Raw genomic sequence first — 13,043 nt, 5'->3', positions numbered from 1 at the left:
GCATCGCCTTTGCTAATTTACACACCTCTACAATATTACTCTTAGTAATCTCTGACTGACGAAGGCGTATATCGTTAGCTTCTACGTGGAAAACTACCTTTGAGTACCTATGCTTGCTTAAGACCCTAAGATTACCTGCTATGTCTGGTGCCCTGGCTCCCGGAATACACCTAACCGTTCTGCTGCTGGAGCTCCTAAAGGCCTAGCTACTGTAATTTCACACGCATTAACCAGAGCTCTTTCAGGTTTCTCAGTGGGTCCTTCACTTAGGAGAGCAAACCTGTTAGACATGTGGAGAAGAGTGCGTTAGCGTTAGCTTTGGCTTTGCGTCTTTGCCACCGAGTCGTCACCCATTTGCCCCGCTGTAAGGGCTCTAATGCCGGAGTTGCAGGGTTACTAACTCTGCCTAAGGCATCCAGATTTACCCCTAGAGAAACTACGCTACTATCACTATCTCCAATCCTCTCTAGTGTCTGGATATGCACCTCTAAAGCTAAGATCTTCTCTGACTAACTAACATACACTTACTGTAGAACAAATAAAATTAACGCTAATGACGGAGGAATAATTACTAAACATGCTGCAGCTCACACACTGGACAAGCTGAAGGTTTGCCATACTTAATGATTATGTAGCTTTGACTTGAATCAGATTGGAATATTAAAAGACACAAAGAGCCTTTCCTCCACTAGCCGTTTGAAGGCAGGAAACAAAAAAGCATTTCTCGAAGAAGAGTAATAAAATTAACTGAGAAAGAAAAGTAAAGAATTTAATAAACGAAAGCGACAACAGAAAATATTAACCAAAAAAGCGAAAATAAAAAACAGCATAATTTAAACGCCCAGACAGGAAGTGACAAAAGAATTCGTGCATGTAGGGATTCACTCAAAAAAACAAATTTTAATCAGCTGACATCAACACTCTGCCCTCTGACCCATATCAATATTAATCCATATTAATTGCCTGTCTGTGTGATTGCAATCATCTTATCTGGGAAAGATCTTTGGTTTTCGGTTTGTGTTTATTTACATAGAACCAGACACAACAGCACCAGCAGACACAGGCGCAGACACAAACACAGGCGCAGCAGGCTCCGTCCCAGCAGAGCTCGGCTCAGACCAACGGCACGTCTGGGGGGGCCACGGGGCCCTCCATGCAGCACACAGGACAGGAGCAGGGGCCCCCTAACAAGAAGAGCCGCACTACTGGGGCCAACGTGCTCCAGACTGACTACCAGGTGCGTGTGTATCTCACACGCACACACACACACAACACAGTTCCACACCCAATAATGGTATGGTCCTACTCTCAGAAATGCACCACACAATTAGAAAGATTGTACCAGGAAAGGAGTTTGACCACGAAACAACTGAAATGCGAAATAGTGTTAATTCATTCGTTCATTCATTCATTTTCTACCGCTTATCCGAACTACTCGGGTCACGGGGAGCCTGTGCCTATCACAGGCGTCATCGGGCATCGAGGCAGGATACACCCTGGACGGAGTGCCAACCCATCACAGGGCACACACACACTCTCATTCACTCACACTACGGACAATTTTTCCAGAGATGCCAGTCAACCTACCATGCATGTCTTTGGACCGGGGGAGGAAACCGGAGTACCCGGAGGAAACCCCCGAGGAACGGGGAGAACATGCAAACTCCACACACACAAGGCGGAGGAGGGAATGAAACCCCCGACCCTGGAGGTGTGAGGCGAACGTGCTAACCGCTAAGCACTAATAGTGTAAAACCCTAATAGTGTTAATCATTTTCTAAAAGAATATCTGGAGAATATTTCTTTGCTAAGAAAATCAACACGGATTATCGACATCCAACCTTCCAGGACCTGGAGGTGTCCCTTTACAGTCAATTCAGAAAGTTGAGTTTAGACTAGAAATCATTTGGCGAAATCATTTGCTCGTGTGTAACTTTTAGCAAAATCACCAACAGTACCTGTACTATAATGCGTAAAAAGGAACAGAAAGCCAAAAAAGAAATATCATAACCGTTTAAACAAATCGTACTAAGAAGTCTGCCGGTAAAAGGTGGCGTTTCTGAACTTTAGCTAGCTTGCAGAAACTTTAGCTTGTGAATAGAACTAAATACAACCTCGTGACGAACAGGAGCACATTCCTACAGCTTGAAGATCTAGAAAATCTTAGCCACCTTGTGTCTGGCCACACATTTCTGGACACAAACGACCGATCACGATCACATGCGTTAATTAGAAAGCGTGCCCGAGAGAGAGAATTTTATTCTCTTTGGCTAATCGTATAATGATTTTACGTAATATTTACAAAACCCTTTTTTCTGTAGTAAACAGATTAGTAAATGATCTGCCAGTTGCACGTGTCCCCAACAGATCAGTACTGGACTGACTCCGAGGTGTTACGCCATGGACTTTGCCCTCAGTGTGTGTGTTTTGAATTTAACTGATAAGCATAGCAGTGTGATCTACTACACCTTGGCCCAATCTACGCGTTTAAATACTGCATTGTAGAGAGAGAGAGAGAGAGAGAGAGAGAGAGAGGGACTATTTTGTTTTTATAATAGCCTTTTGCAAGCTGAATGACATTCCAATAGCTAAATACTTCTTATCCTTCTAACCCCTTGATGATTGTTAACCCTTTCATTCTCTCTTTGTTTCAGCACTCCAGCTCGCGCCTTGGTTACCAAAGCAACGTCCAAGGCACCACCCAGTCTCAAAGCACTATGGGATATTCATCCACATCTCAGCAAAGCTCTCAGTACTCTCACCAGTCTCACCGCTACTGAGGTGCCGAAACCTTTGTCGGCTCACGCTAACACGTGACCGCAAACGCGGGTCCCGCTGCCATTCCTTATTAACCTGCTCTAATACTCACCTTCTTTACAGTTCTACACGTTTCGATTGAGATTTGTATGCTATTCTTACTAGTGTTGCCAGTACCAGCAGATAAGATGTCATTTCTGAAGCAGCACCTTCAATTCTCAACTACACATCCCAGGAGCCTTGGAGCTCAGATGAACCCTGTGACGAGAAACAACACCAGCGTCCGAACCCTTGGTTAAAATAAGTACTCGAAAATGTAGTTCACATATCTGTCCTTTATCCAAAGTGATAAAAGTTTACCACTGAAGCAGGATGCAATCCAAGCATTTAGCTGAGTAGGTGAGGGTGAAGGACCTTTCTCAAGGGCCTGACTGTGGCTCTCTGGCAGTCCTGGGATCCACACTGACAATCGCATGAATGTTACTTCGGAACGTTATTACAGAACAGCCACGATACCAGTTCAATAAACCCTACAGTGTCAGGGACCCGGATCCAGATCTCAAACTTTTAGTGTCCATGCAGAAAAGTTATTTATATCTACCAGTCCTAACAAAACCCATAGTGTTGTTATGGGTCCAGTGTTGTGAATCCATACGGACCCAACTGTCAGTCAATGACGTTTTTATGCAAATCAAGTCCCTAAACCTTACTGTGTCCATTTAGCGGCAGTCATCTGAACCATGATAATTCCTTTAGAAACCTTCTAGTCTCTTTGGTCCCCACCCTGGATTAAGCTCCCAGGCCTCTTGGTTACATCTATAACCAATCCTCAGAATTCTTCCATCAAGGAAATTTTCATCAAGCCCCTGGGGTTCTATCAGGAATCAGTCCCCAAGCCCCTGGGGTTCTACCAAGAATCAGTCCCAAAGCTCATGGGTGTCTATCAATAATCAGTCCCCAAGTCTTTGGGTTTTTATCATGAATCAGTGCCCAAATCTCTTGCAGTCTTTAGAATCCTTAATGTCATTATGAGTCTACCCCTGGCTTCCATCCAGAATCCAGTCCCAGATCCCTTAGTTTTCTTCAAGAACCCGTCAACAAAACCTTCAGTGTCCTTAAAAAAATCATTGGAAACTCTCAAAATACTTGGATCCAATGTTGCTGAATGTCCAAGCACCTGCAGTATTCACTGAACACCAATTCGAAACACTTCGGTCGAATTTGGAATTTTTTTAACCTTTAATTTTTTTTTATTTAGAACCTTTAGTTTCAGTCTACCAGCAGTCCTCAAGCCCTTCAGTATCTCTACTGTACCAGAACTGTTACTGTTTCTGATTCTCAGAACCTTCTGTGTCCATATCTAGGTATTCTGCAAAACCTTCATAGTAGAGAATAAGTCAACTGAACCTGCAGTTTCCAATCCACCAACCTACTGTACAAATCCTGCCTCGGTTCCAGGCAACTCCTTCACAGTTTTGTTTTCTGCCTGTAACCTGCCCTCTGGGACAGTGTGAGGGCCTAAAAAAGTTTCCATACAGAATCAACTCAAAGTAGTCTCATTCTGCTCTGGTCCCATGCCCAGTTACACAACTGCAATATGGAGACTAACATATAAACCAAATATCCTTTCCTTACTCTTATCTGTCTGTCTATCTGTCATTTTGCAACACTTCCTATGTATTGGTTCTTTCCTGTCCACCCTGTGCATATATAACACCACATGCACATAAGACACAGACGAACAAAGAACTTTGAATATAGAAGACTGGCGACTGGCCCTCATCGAAGCCGCGATTCGTCTTCATGCATGTGCAGAGCGCCTTTATGACTTTTCAACTACAGACCTGAAGGCTTTGACCTTCCTGTTTTTGTCCTTTTGTAAATATTGATTTGTGATATTCTGAACACTGCAAAGGAAACCCTTTACTTTTACGAGTCCTTCGTCGATACCGATTTCATTCACGAGGACGAACGGCAGATTTCAACGACGGCTTGGTTTCTCCCGGAAACTGAAGCAAAACGAAAGGATAAAATTTCTTTTTATTTTTCGACGAATACATTAGTGTCTTTTTTTGGCCATGATATATAATCAAGTGTATCAACCCTGCGTGTAAGAGAAACCGTGCTTACTTAACGAATGTTTATGTTTTTTGTTACAATGTCTGAGGCAGCTCCAGTGACTGTTACCTCCTGTTTGATATTTTATAATTTTGACTTTTTTATTCTGTTTTTATCATTGGTTTTGAAGTTTGCTTGGATTTGTTTGTTCCTCAACACTTTGGTTGTAGACACGCATTTGAGGCAGCGCTGTAAATACAAAACAAAAAAAACCCCAAACAAACTAAAAAAAAAACACTCCAGGTCCTTCAAGCTGGAGGAAAGAGGAGCTATGTTTTTCCCTTTAATGCTAGTCTAGGCTCTCTTTCCTCAGTCCGCCAAATCCTGACCTCAGCTAGGGTAAGACTAAGCATGGTCTCGAGTCGAGAAGTAACAGGCCAGACCTGATAAGTGCACTGAAAATGTTGGAAACACTGACATCCACTGGGACTTGAGAGAACTGCATGATTCCCCAGAGCTGTCAACTCTGTGGCACTTCTGCACTCTGTACTAATGGACATCAGGGACAGCTGTGAAGTAGGCGCTGGTCCATGTAGCTGACCTGAGACCTGCTAAAGACTGTACAATAAGCATTTGATGAGCAAAAGGCACTGATCTCTTATCAGGATGTACTGACCTGAGAGGATATGCTCATTTCACCTAACGTTAGTTTACAGCCTTGATACTTAAAAGAGAACTTCACTCAAATATGCTAACAACGCTAGCTTAAAGCACTTAAAGCCCCCAAAAAGAAAAAAAAAAGTTCTGTTAGTGTTCTACAGAGAGTTAAAGAATAAACGTTAAAAGTTCCCCAAGAAGGACAACCAAAAACCTTTATACGTTTAAAAAAAAGGGTTCCTCAGTGGTTGTATTGGAACCCTTTGTGTTTCATCGTGTGTTCCGGCAGTGGGACAACTGAAGAACCCATGAGGGTCAAAAAACCTCTAGTACCCCTTTTCCACCGGAAAGAACGAGGTGCTGGTTCAAAGTTGGTTCCACTGGCGAACCTTCTAAGAACCGGTTTGCCTTTCCATCGGTTAGAGAGCCGTCACAGAGCCGAGTCTGACGTCACTGTATACGTGTCACGTTACACAGCAACGTTAGCGCAGCAGCGACAAACACAAACACAACATCAACAATGGTGGATGTTGCTTTACTGTTAATGCTCATGGCTTCGTGAACCTATATCGGCATCCAAACGCGGCGAATCCGACATGTACGTGCAGCTCCGTGTAATCTGTATAAACGTAGGTTGTGATCGAGAAAGTACTTAACATTATTTTATCATTAACACAGAAAAATGTAGCCTTAGCATGTAGCTACCTACTGTCATGTGTGCTGATAACTGATCATATTGCAGTAAAGAAAAAGTGTATTAAACATTTGTATACTTAAGGTACATTATCTAACAGTAACCCCGCCCCAGCCACGCCCACAGCCCCTGAAGCAAGCGGTTCTTAAGTCTAGACCAGCAACGTTTTGGTGCTACTTAAGAACCACTTTTCCTGGTTCAGAGCCGGTGCTTTGGCTGTCGATAAAGTTTCCTCAGGTGGTCTTCTGTTAAGTCTTATTCGCTGTCTAAAAGGGATCAGTTTCCATTGCTGATCAGTACACTGATTAGTGGTTTGTAGAACCGTTACCTTTGTTGTTCCACCAGAAAAACGTACTAAAGATCTCTAAATTGTTTGAGATGAAAGAATAGTGTGTAGCACAGGCATCATGACATCATCGAATGAGTAATCTGGACCAATCAGAGACAAGCAGGTGTGTCTGCGAGGAAACTTGCTCACACTACAACACAAGAACCCAAACTACCTTGGTTAATATTTATTTTTCATGTGACACACAAAGACAGACTGACTATTACGCGTTAGCATATTTTGAGTGAAACATTTCTTTAACACTGAACTAGCTCCAGAACGGCTGTAATGTTAGTTTCCTGTCAAAAGCAATCATGTTAAGCACTTAACAACCCAGTGCCGAGTAACTTCGCGTAAAATCTAGACATCGGACGTTCAACCAACTCTCGGAGCTTGTTTCGGCCCCGCCCCCTCGACTCTCTGGAGTTTCGTGTTTGATAGCTTTGGCACAACACAAACAATTTACCGTAAAAAAAAAAAAAAGCTAATTATAAAGTGGAATGCAATGATTATTTATGGCATAGGATTACTTTTGACAGGAAAATAACTTCAAATTTCACACCCTAGATGTTTGAGGTGGCTTCCGCATTTCTTTTCTCTAAAAGTTGACCAGCAGTCCAGCCCAACCCCCGACTTTCTTCTCTACAGCGCATGGTTTCTTCAGTCCCGTCACGAGTAGAGCATCAGTTTAGGGTCTCCTTCTGTAAAATTAAAGCGAGGTGATCGGTGTAGTGTCATAGTGTCGTCCTGTCGCCATCTTTTCTCCTTGTGGGACACTAAACATTTACGCTTTTCCTATGCAAACGAAACGCAAACAAAACAAATACAAATAAACCCTACCTGAGAAGCTTCCGCTTGTGCCGGAGCCTCAAATTCATACCACGGCAACCAACATCACCGTATTTCTTACTATCAAACCTTTTTTTGTTTTTTTTCTTAAACTAAACGGGATTTGTTTATACCCGAAAATTCTGACATGAAGTCATCGAGGTTTTTTTGTTTGTTTGTTTTTTTTTTAACTGTATGCTGTATTGTTATAACCTATTAAGATCGATTGTAAAAAAAAAAAAAAAATGGCATGTGTATTAATTCTACACAAGCCTATTTATTATTGTTACACGTGTACATACGTATACATATATTCTATATAAAATATATCAATGTTTAGATACGTCTCAGGCCTGAAGCCGAGGACGGATGAGTCTGCTTTACTAGACCAGATCAACCTTTTCAGGTCCTTTGTACAGGTCTTTATTTTCCTTCTCCGATGTAGTCCGAAGGTATATTTCCGCTCGCCATAAGCCTTTATATATTACAGAATTGTACATAGGCACTGACTATAGTAGGCGTGGTGATTATTTATGCACTGAACTCTCCTCATTTCGCAGAAGGCACCAGTCCTCGTCGTGTCGGGGGGGTTTTACGAAGCTGAAGGAGCTGCGTGGGGTTTGTAGTTTTAAAGGGACTCTGTGCCTGTCAAGCTTAAAAGTGTTCACTATTAAGTTTGCGATTATTTCTTTCAGCTTAAACATTTCACCATGTTGACAGTGCCTTTTATTTAAAAAAAAAAAACATTGAAAATATGTTCCAGTATTGTTTTTAAACACGGCCTTTTTCTCAAATGTCCTCGAATGTGTCGATTTTGTGGGAAAAAAAAAAAAAAAGTAATTAAGCGATTAAGAAAATGTTAAGGAAAATTGTGCATATTTTTATTGGCTGAAATTGTTTAATTCAGTGGGTTCAAAGTTTTAACTTCAACTTTTATTAAAGTACAATTTTTTTTTTGCTCAGGAAATTTTGTAGGACTTTTTTTTTTTTTAACTTTTTAACTTCGTCAAGTAAAACTCATGTTGCTACTTTTATATTTAATAAATATTTTAACACCGAAACTGTAATTTTTTTAATCCTTGAAACCAAAAAGGGAAAATTTTATTTACAAATCTGAAACGCTGATATGAAAATCCTTCGTTCCTGAAGTTTCTGACAAATTCTAGGTTGAAAATGTGCATTTTTCCATTTACAATTTTACTTTTTACGGCATTTGGCCGACGCCCCTCATATACGGCGACTTCCATCTTGTCTCATTTTATACAACTGAGCAAATTTTCTATCACATTAAAGAATCAATTCAGCCCGAAATCGTCACACAACTAAGAATCCGTTGCTTTTATTGACTTTCTTTCGTCCGGCTTGAAACTTGAACGTTATTCATTTGACCTAAGCTCTTTGCATGGACAGGAAGGAAGTGGACATGGTGGTGTTTAAAAACAATACTGGAACTTTTTGCCTTTTCAGAGATTTTTCATATCGGCTTTTTTCTTGGTATAATTTTATTATTCTGCATTGATTAAAACTCGTAAAACTCTCACTGTGTGGAATTCTGGGAGATTCACAATGAAGTCCTGCTAACATTAACATCTTTTTTTTATTTTTATTATTATTATTATTTCATTTTATTTTTAAACAATGTCCTGTTTTGTGTGAATTTGAACTGTACATAAGAATTCTTCATCGGAACATAACTGTATGATATTTGTCTTTTAATGCACTGTTATTGCTATAAACTATTTAGTGGTAAATGAAAAAAACAACAAAAAAAAAGAATTTCATGTTTTTTATTGTCTTGCTTCAGCACTTAAGATACAGCAGTTCTATAAAAGCTAGACAGCGCTCTTTTACAGAGTTCTTATTGTAAATGTGTAGAAATATAAAGTCTCTGAATGTTGTATGCAAATAAGTGGGCGGAGCCTGAAGGCCTCTTTACCCTTTTTACAGAGGATGCATGCATTTATTCTGTTTTTTTTTTTTTTAAATATATAAAAAAAATTCTATTTAAAAACCAACAGCACTTAAAACATCACAATCAACACATTCACAACAGCGGTTCGTTTCTGTCCCAATTCACAGCTCGGATCTGTTCAGGAAAACCTGCTAAATTCATCCAGCAGATGAGGATGTAGACATTTTCAGACCTAATAAAGTCTTTCAGGCTTTTATATAAAAAGTAAAAACTTCTCTGTACTTTTTTTTTTATTATTATTATCATGTTTATTTTTTGCTTGTTTTAGTTTTTTTTTTCTAAGCACTAACTACAAACCTCAGATATTGGGCCACAAAATGTATTATTATTATTATTATCATTCTTTTTATTTATTTAAATAAAAAAAAAACAATCTGCAAATTAAATCAAATTTCTCTGTGTTTCAGCTTTATTTAACCAAAACTTTCCCCAATTAAATCAATTTGAATTTGTCCTCATAATACACTTGTATTTATACAGCAAGTCCAAAAAAAAGTTTTTTGGCTTTTTTTTTTTTTTACTTTTTTTAATATGTTTTAGTTGTGTGGAGGGTTTTTTTTTTTTTTTTTTTTTTTTTAATATTTATATTAAAATTAAAGAAAAAAACTATGTTGCTACTTTCTTAAATTAAATTACTTATTTTAGATTTTAAAACTTTTTCATAGGTTTCAATCAATGAAACCAAAACCGGATTATTTACTATTAAGAAATTCTGAGATTAGGTAATGATATAAAAATGTTTTCACAGTCAATCCATTATTGCATTATAGAAGAAATTCTCACATAACCAAGAATCGTAAGCACTCGTTAGCCAACTTTTTTATTTACAGCTGTAAAGTCAGAGGGTATGTTGTAACAGAGGATGTGAATTTTTGGGATGGAACCGTTCCCTGAAAACACACCGAGGCACCGATGTACTGAGATCCTGGATAAAGATCCTTTGCACTTTCTTTTTGATCTCCGGTTTCTAAGACACGAGAGTCAAAGTTAATCTAATCCTAGACGCTTAATTTTGCCATCGAACCGAATGCCAGATCTTTTAAAATAAATATACAAAACATTAACACAAAGTCCGATCCGACCTTTGTTTGTTCACGAGGTACGTGCAAAATGAAAATAAAGAATTTCACAGGTTGGAATTGGTTCACATCTCAGAGTCTTCTGAGGTATGAACGTGACGTAAAATTCTATTCTGTATGAATATTAAATGATTAAGATTTCAATTTAGAAAACAATTCTTTCAATTTAAAGCTCGAAAACAACTTTAGTGCCTGCATTTCTTCCATCCACATTTGAGCGTGCGATCATCGTTCGCAAAGGAAGTGGAATGAATCACTTTCTGAATGCTAAATGAATCAATCCATAACTCCGCCCTTCCCAGATTTACACAAAGCCTAAATCGGGGCTTCGGTGTGTTATGACATTCTTCATACACGACTGCAAGAAATTCTGAATCCTGATTGGATGACTTGCCTTTGTAGATCTTATTATTGAAAAAAAAATATATACTAAACTAAAAACACCAGTAAAATGGTTTAGTTAATGACGCATTTCAATAGAAGTCCATGTTAACTAACTGTTTTGCTCGAGTGTTTTTGACTAATTTAGTTAGGGGTGCTAATAGATATGTGCACACATTGTCTTGATACAGTTTTATGCGTGTAATTATTGCGTGACCACATAATTATACACACACACACACGTATAATTTGTTCTGAAGTAGCTAAGGCAATAGCACAGTACAGGAAAAATAATAAACTGATTTGTATTCTGGCCGCTAGTAGCTTTGCCGTACTTTATCTCACTGTACTGTAACTGACTGTTAAAGGAGAAAAATGTCATGTATATTTATTTTTTTTCCTCTATTGTAATAAAAATCTTTTTCTTTTTTTTTGCTTCACAATGTTTGTTGAAGTTGTTTTGTGTGTTTTTTTTTTTTTTAATATGTGGTCACGAAAATTCTAGGAATAACATGCTAACATAGCTAACATGAACAAACCTTCTGACAAAATCTTATGTCATATTCATAAATATTTCTGAAAACAAATAACAAAGAAATATTCACGAATACATAAAAGCTAACTTAACATCTGGAATATTCATAAATGTAATGTATTTCATAAAGGTTCATAAACTTTTTTGTTAATCCTCGATAACTAGCTAACGTGCTAAAGATTTCCGAGAAAATTTTCAAGTCATATCCATAATATTTTGTATAATTTTCTTGTTGCTAACGCTCTCTAGCTTGCTAACATGCAGACTTTTCGAATGTTCAAGTGGTATTCATAGCTGTTCATAGAAATGCTAACTACTGCTAACAGATTTACTGCAAAGCAGTGTTTATAAATGTTAATAAAAGTATTCTGCAAATTTTGTGATCATTTCTAAGTAGTAATCAAGCTTTTCTGCTAATGTAACGGGATGTTAAGGTGCAGCATTAATGTTAAGCATTTTTGGTAATGCTAGCCAGTTAGCTTACATGAGCTAATAAAAAAGAGATTTATTTTTTTTTAAATTAACTCAGAAAGAAAAAAAATTCTTTGACAAATCTGACAAAAAACATTTTGTGTTCCAGTTAATGATTTGTAAGTGGTTGTTTATATAATATCCTGTCAGGTTAGCTCATTTTAGCTAGCATTAGCTATAAAGATTGAATATCAAGCAATCACAGAAAGGCTCTCGAGTTAGCCTACGTTAGCCATGTAATTAGCATTAGCAGTGTATAAACATTTACGTACATGACAACAATTCTCTCAGAAATCAGCAGTTTTGTACTTTTTCATGCTGAGAAGGTGCGCATTAGTAAATGATGATGTCTTTATTTGAAAAAAAAAATTCTTTATTCTTCTTTATTGTAATTACAGTTACTATTTCTGCCACAGGGTGTCACCGATAACGTTCTCTGTGGTCAGGTCTGTCCGGGATACGAGCCAGCAAGTGATCAGATTCCTCTTCATTGTGTGTGTGTGTGTGTGTGTGTGTGTGTGTGTGTGTGTGTGTGTGTGTGTGTGTGTGTTAAAGGGAGTTGAAGCATGGTCTATCAGACACAGTGACTCTCTTGCAACTTTAGGTAACACAGTACACCGGTATCTACTTTTCACACACTGCACTAAAATATAACACACACACACACACACACACACACACACACACACACACACACACACACACACACACACACACACACTTCCGGTGTGTTTTTCTTCACAAAAGTTTGTAATTTAATCTCTGATAATTAATTAATTAATTTGCTCATTCTAATATCTTCATCGTTTTTAGAGTAAGTTCTATAATAAGATACTAAGATAATAAGATTTGTTTTTGTTTGTCAGGAGATCATTTTAAGGTGTTTATGGTTTCTCTGTAACATAACAAGCAAGAATTTTTTTTTCTCTTATCTCCAAGAGAGAGTCAAAGTCTTAGAACTTTCCAAAAAAATAAAAAAAAATAAAAAATCCTGTCAGTTCTGTTTATTATAGCCATCTAACTAGCATTAGAAGTAAAGATCATAGACTTTTATGACTGTAACTATAAAATGTTACCTCAGGTTAGCTGCTTGTAGCTGATCTTTCAGCAGGGTTCTCAAGATGTTTTTCTTAGCCTTTCCAGACAGCATTAGCAGACAGTACTGTAGACTTTACCTCAGAAATTAGCTTAAACGAACAGCATTAGCGGAAAACGTCAAGCTGTCTGATAAACTGTCTAGCTAGCATCCCCCAAGATGGACAGGAACCTGGAGCGAGTGTGGT

At 38.3% G+C, this 13,043-nt stretch overlaps 1 protein-coding gene across 2 annotated transcripts in view; it reads left to right on the top strand.

The window, feature by feature from the left end:
- cdk19 (cyclin-dependent kinase 19) overlaps positions 1-9,685 on the top strand; it is a 37,866-nt gene extending 28,181 nt beyond the window's left edge. The window contains exons 12-13 of one of the 2 annotated variants that reach the window (XM_047818917.1): positions 1,034-1,237; positions 2,655-9,685. In XM_047818917.1, the coding sequence (XP_047674873.1) occupies positions 1,034-1,237; positions 2,655-2,780 (330 nt within the window). In that variant the 3' untranslated portion in view covers positions 2,781-9,685. The remainder of the gene's footprint in view (positions 1-1,033; positions 1,238-2,654) is intronic. The other variant, XM_047818918.1, reaches the window with a different exon arrangement.
- Positions 9,686-13,043: the final 3,358 nt, after the last annotated feature.

The sequence above is a fragment of the Tachysurus fulvidraco genome, chromosome 9 (genome assembly GCF_022655615.1).
Source record: "Tachysurus fulvidraco isolate hzauxx_2018 chromosome 9, HZAU_PFXX_2.0, whole genome shotgun sequence".
NCBI classification, from domain to species: Eukaryota; Metazoa; Chordata; class Actinopteri; order Siluriformes; family Bagridae; genus Tachysurus; species Tachysurus fulvidraco.
The sequence above is the reverse complement of the archived record's forward strand: the minus strand, read 5'-3'. Positions and strand labels throughout refer to the sequence as shown.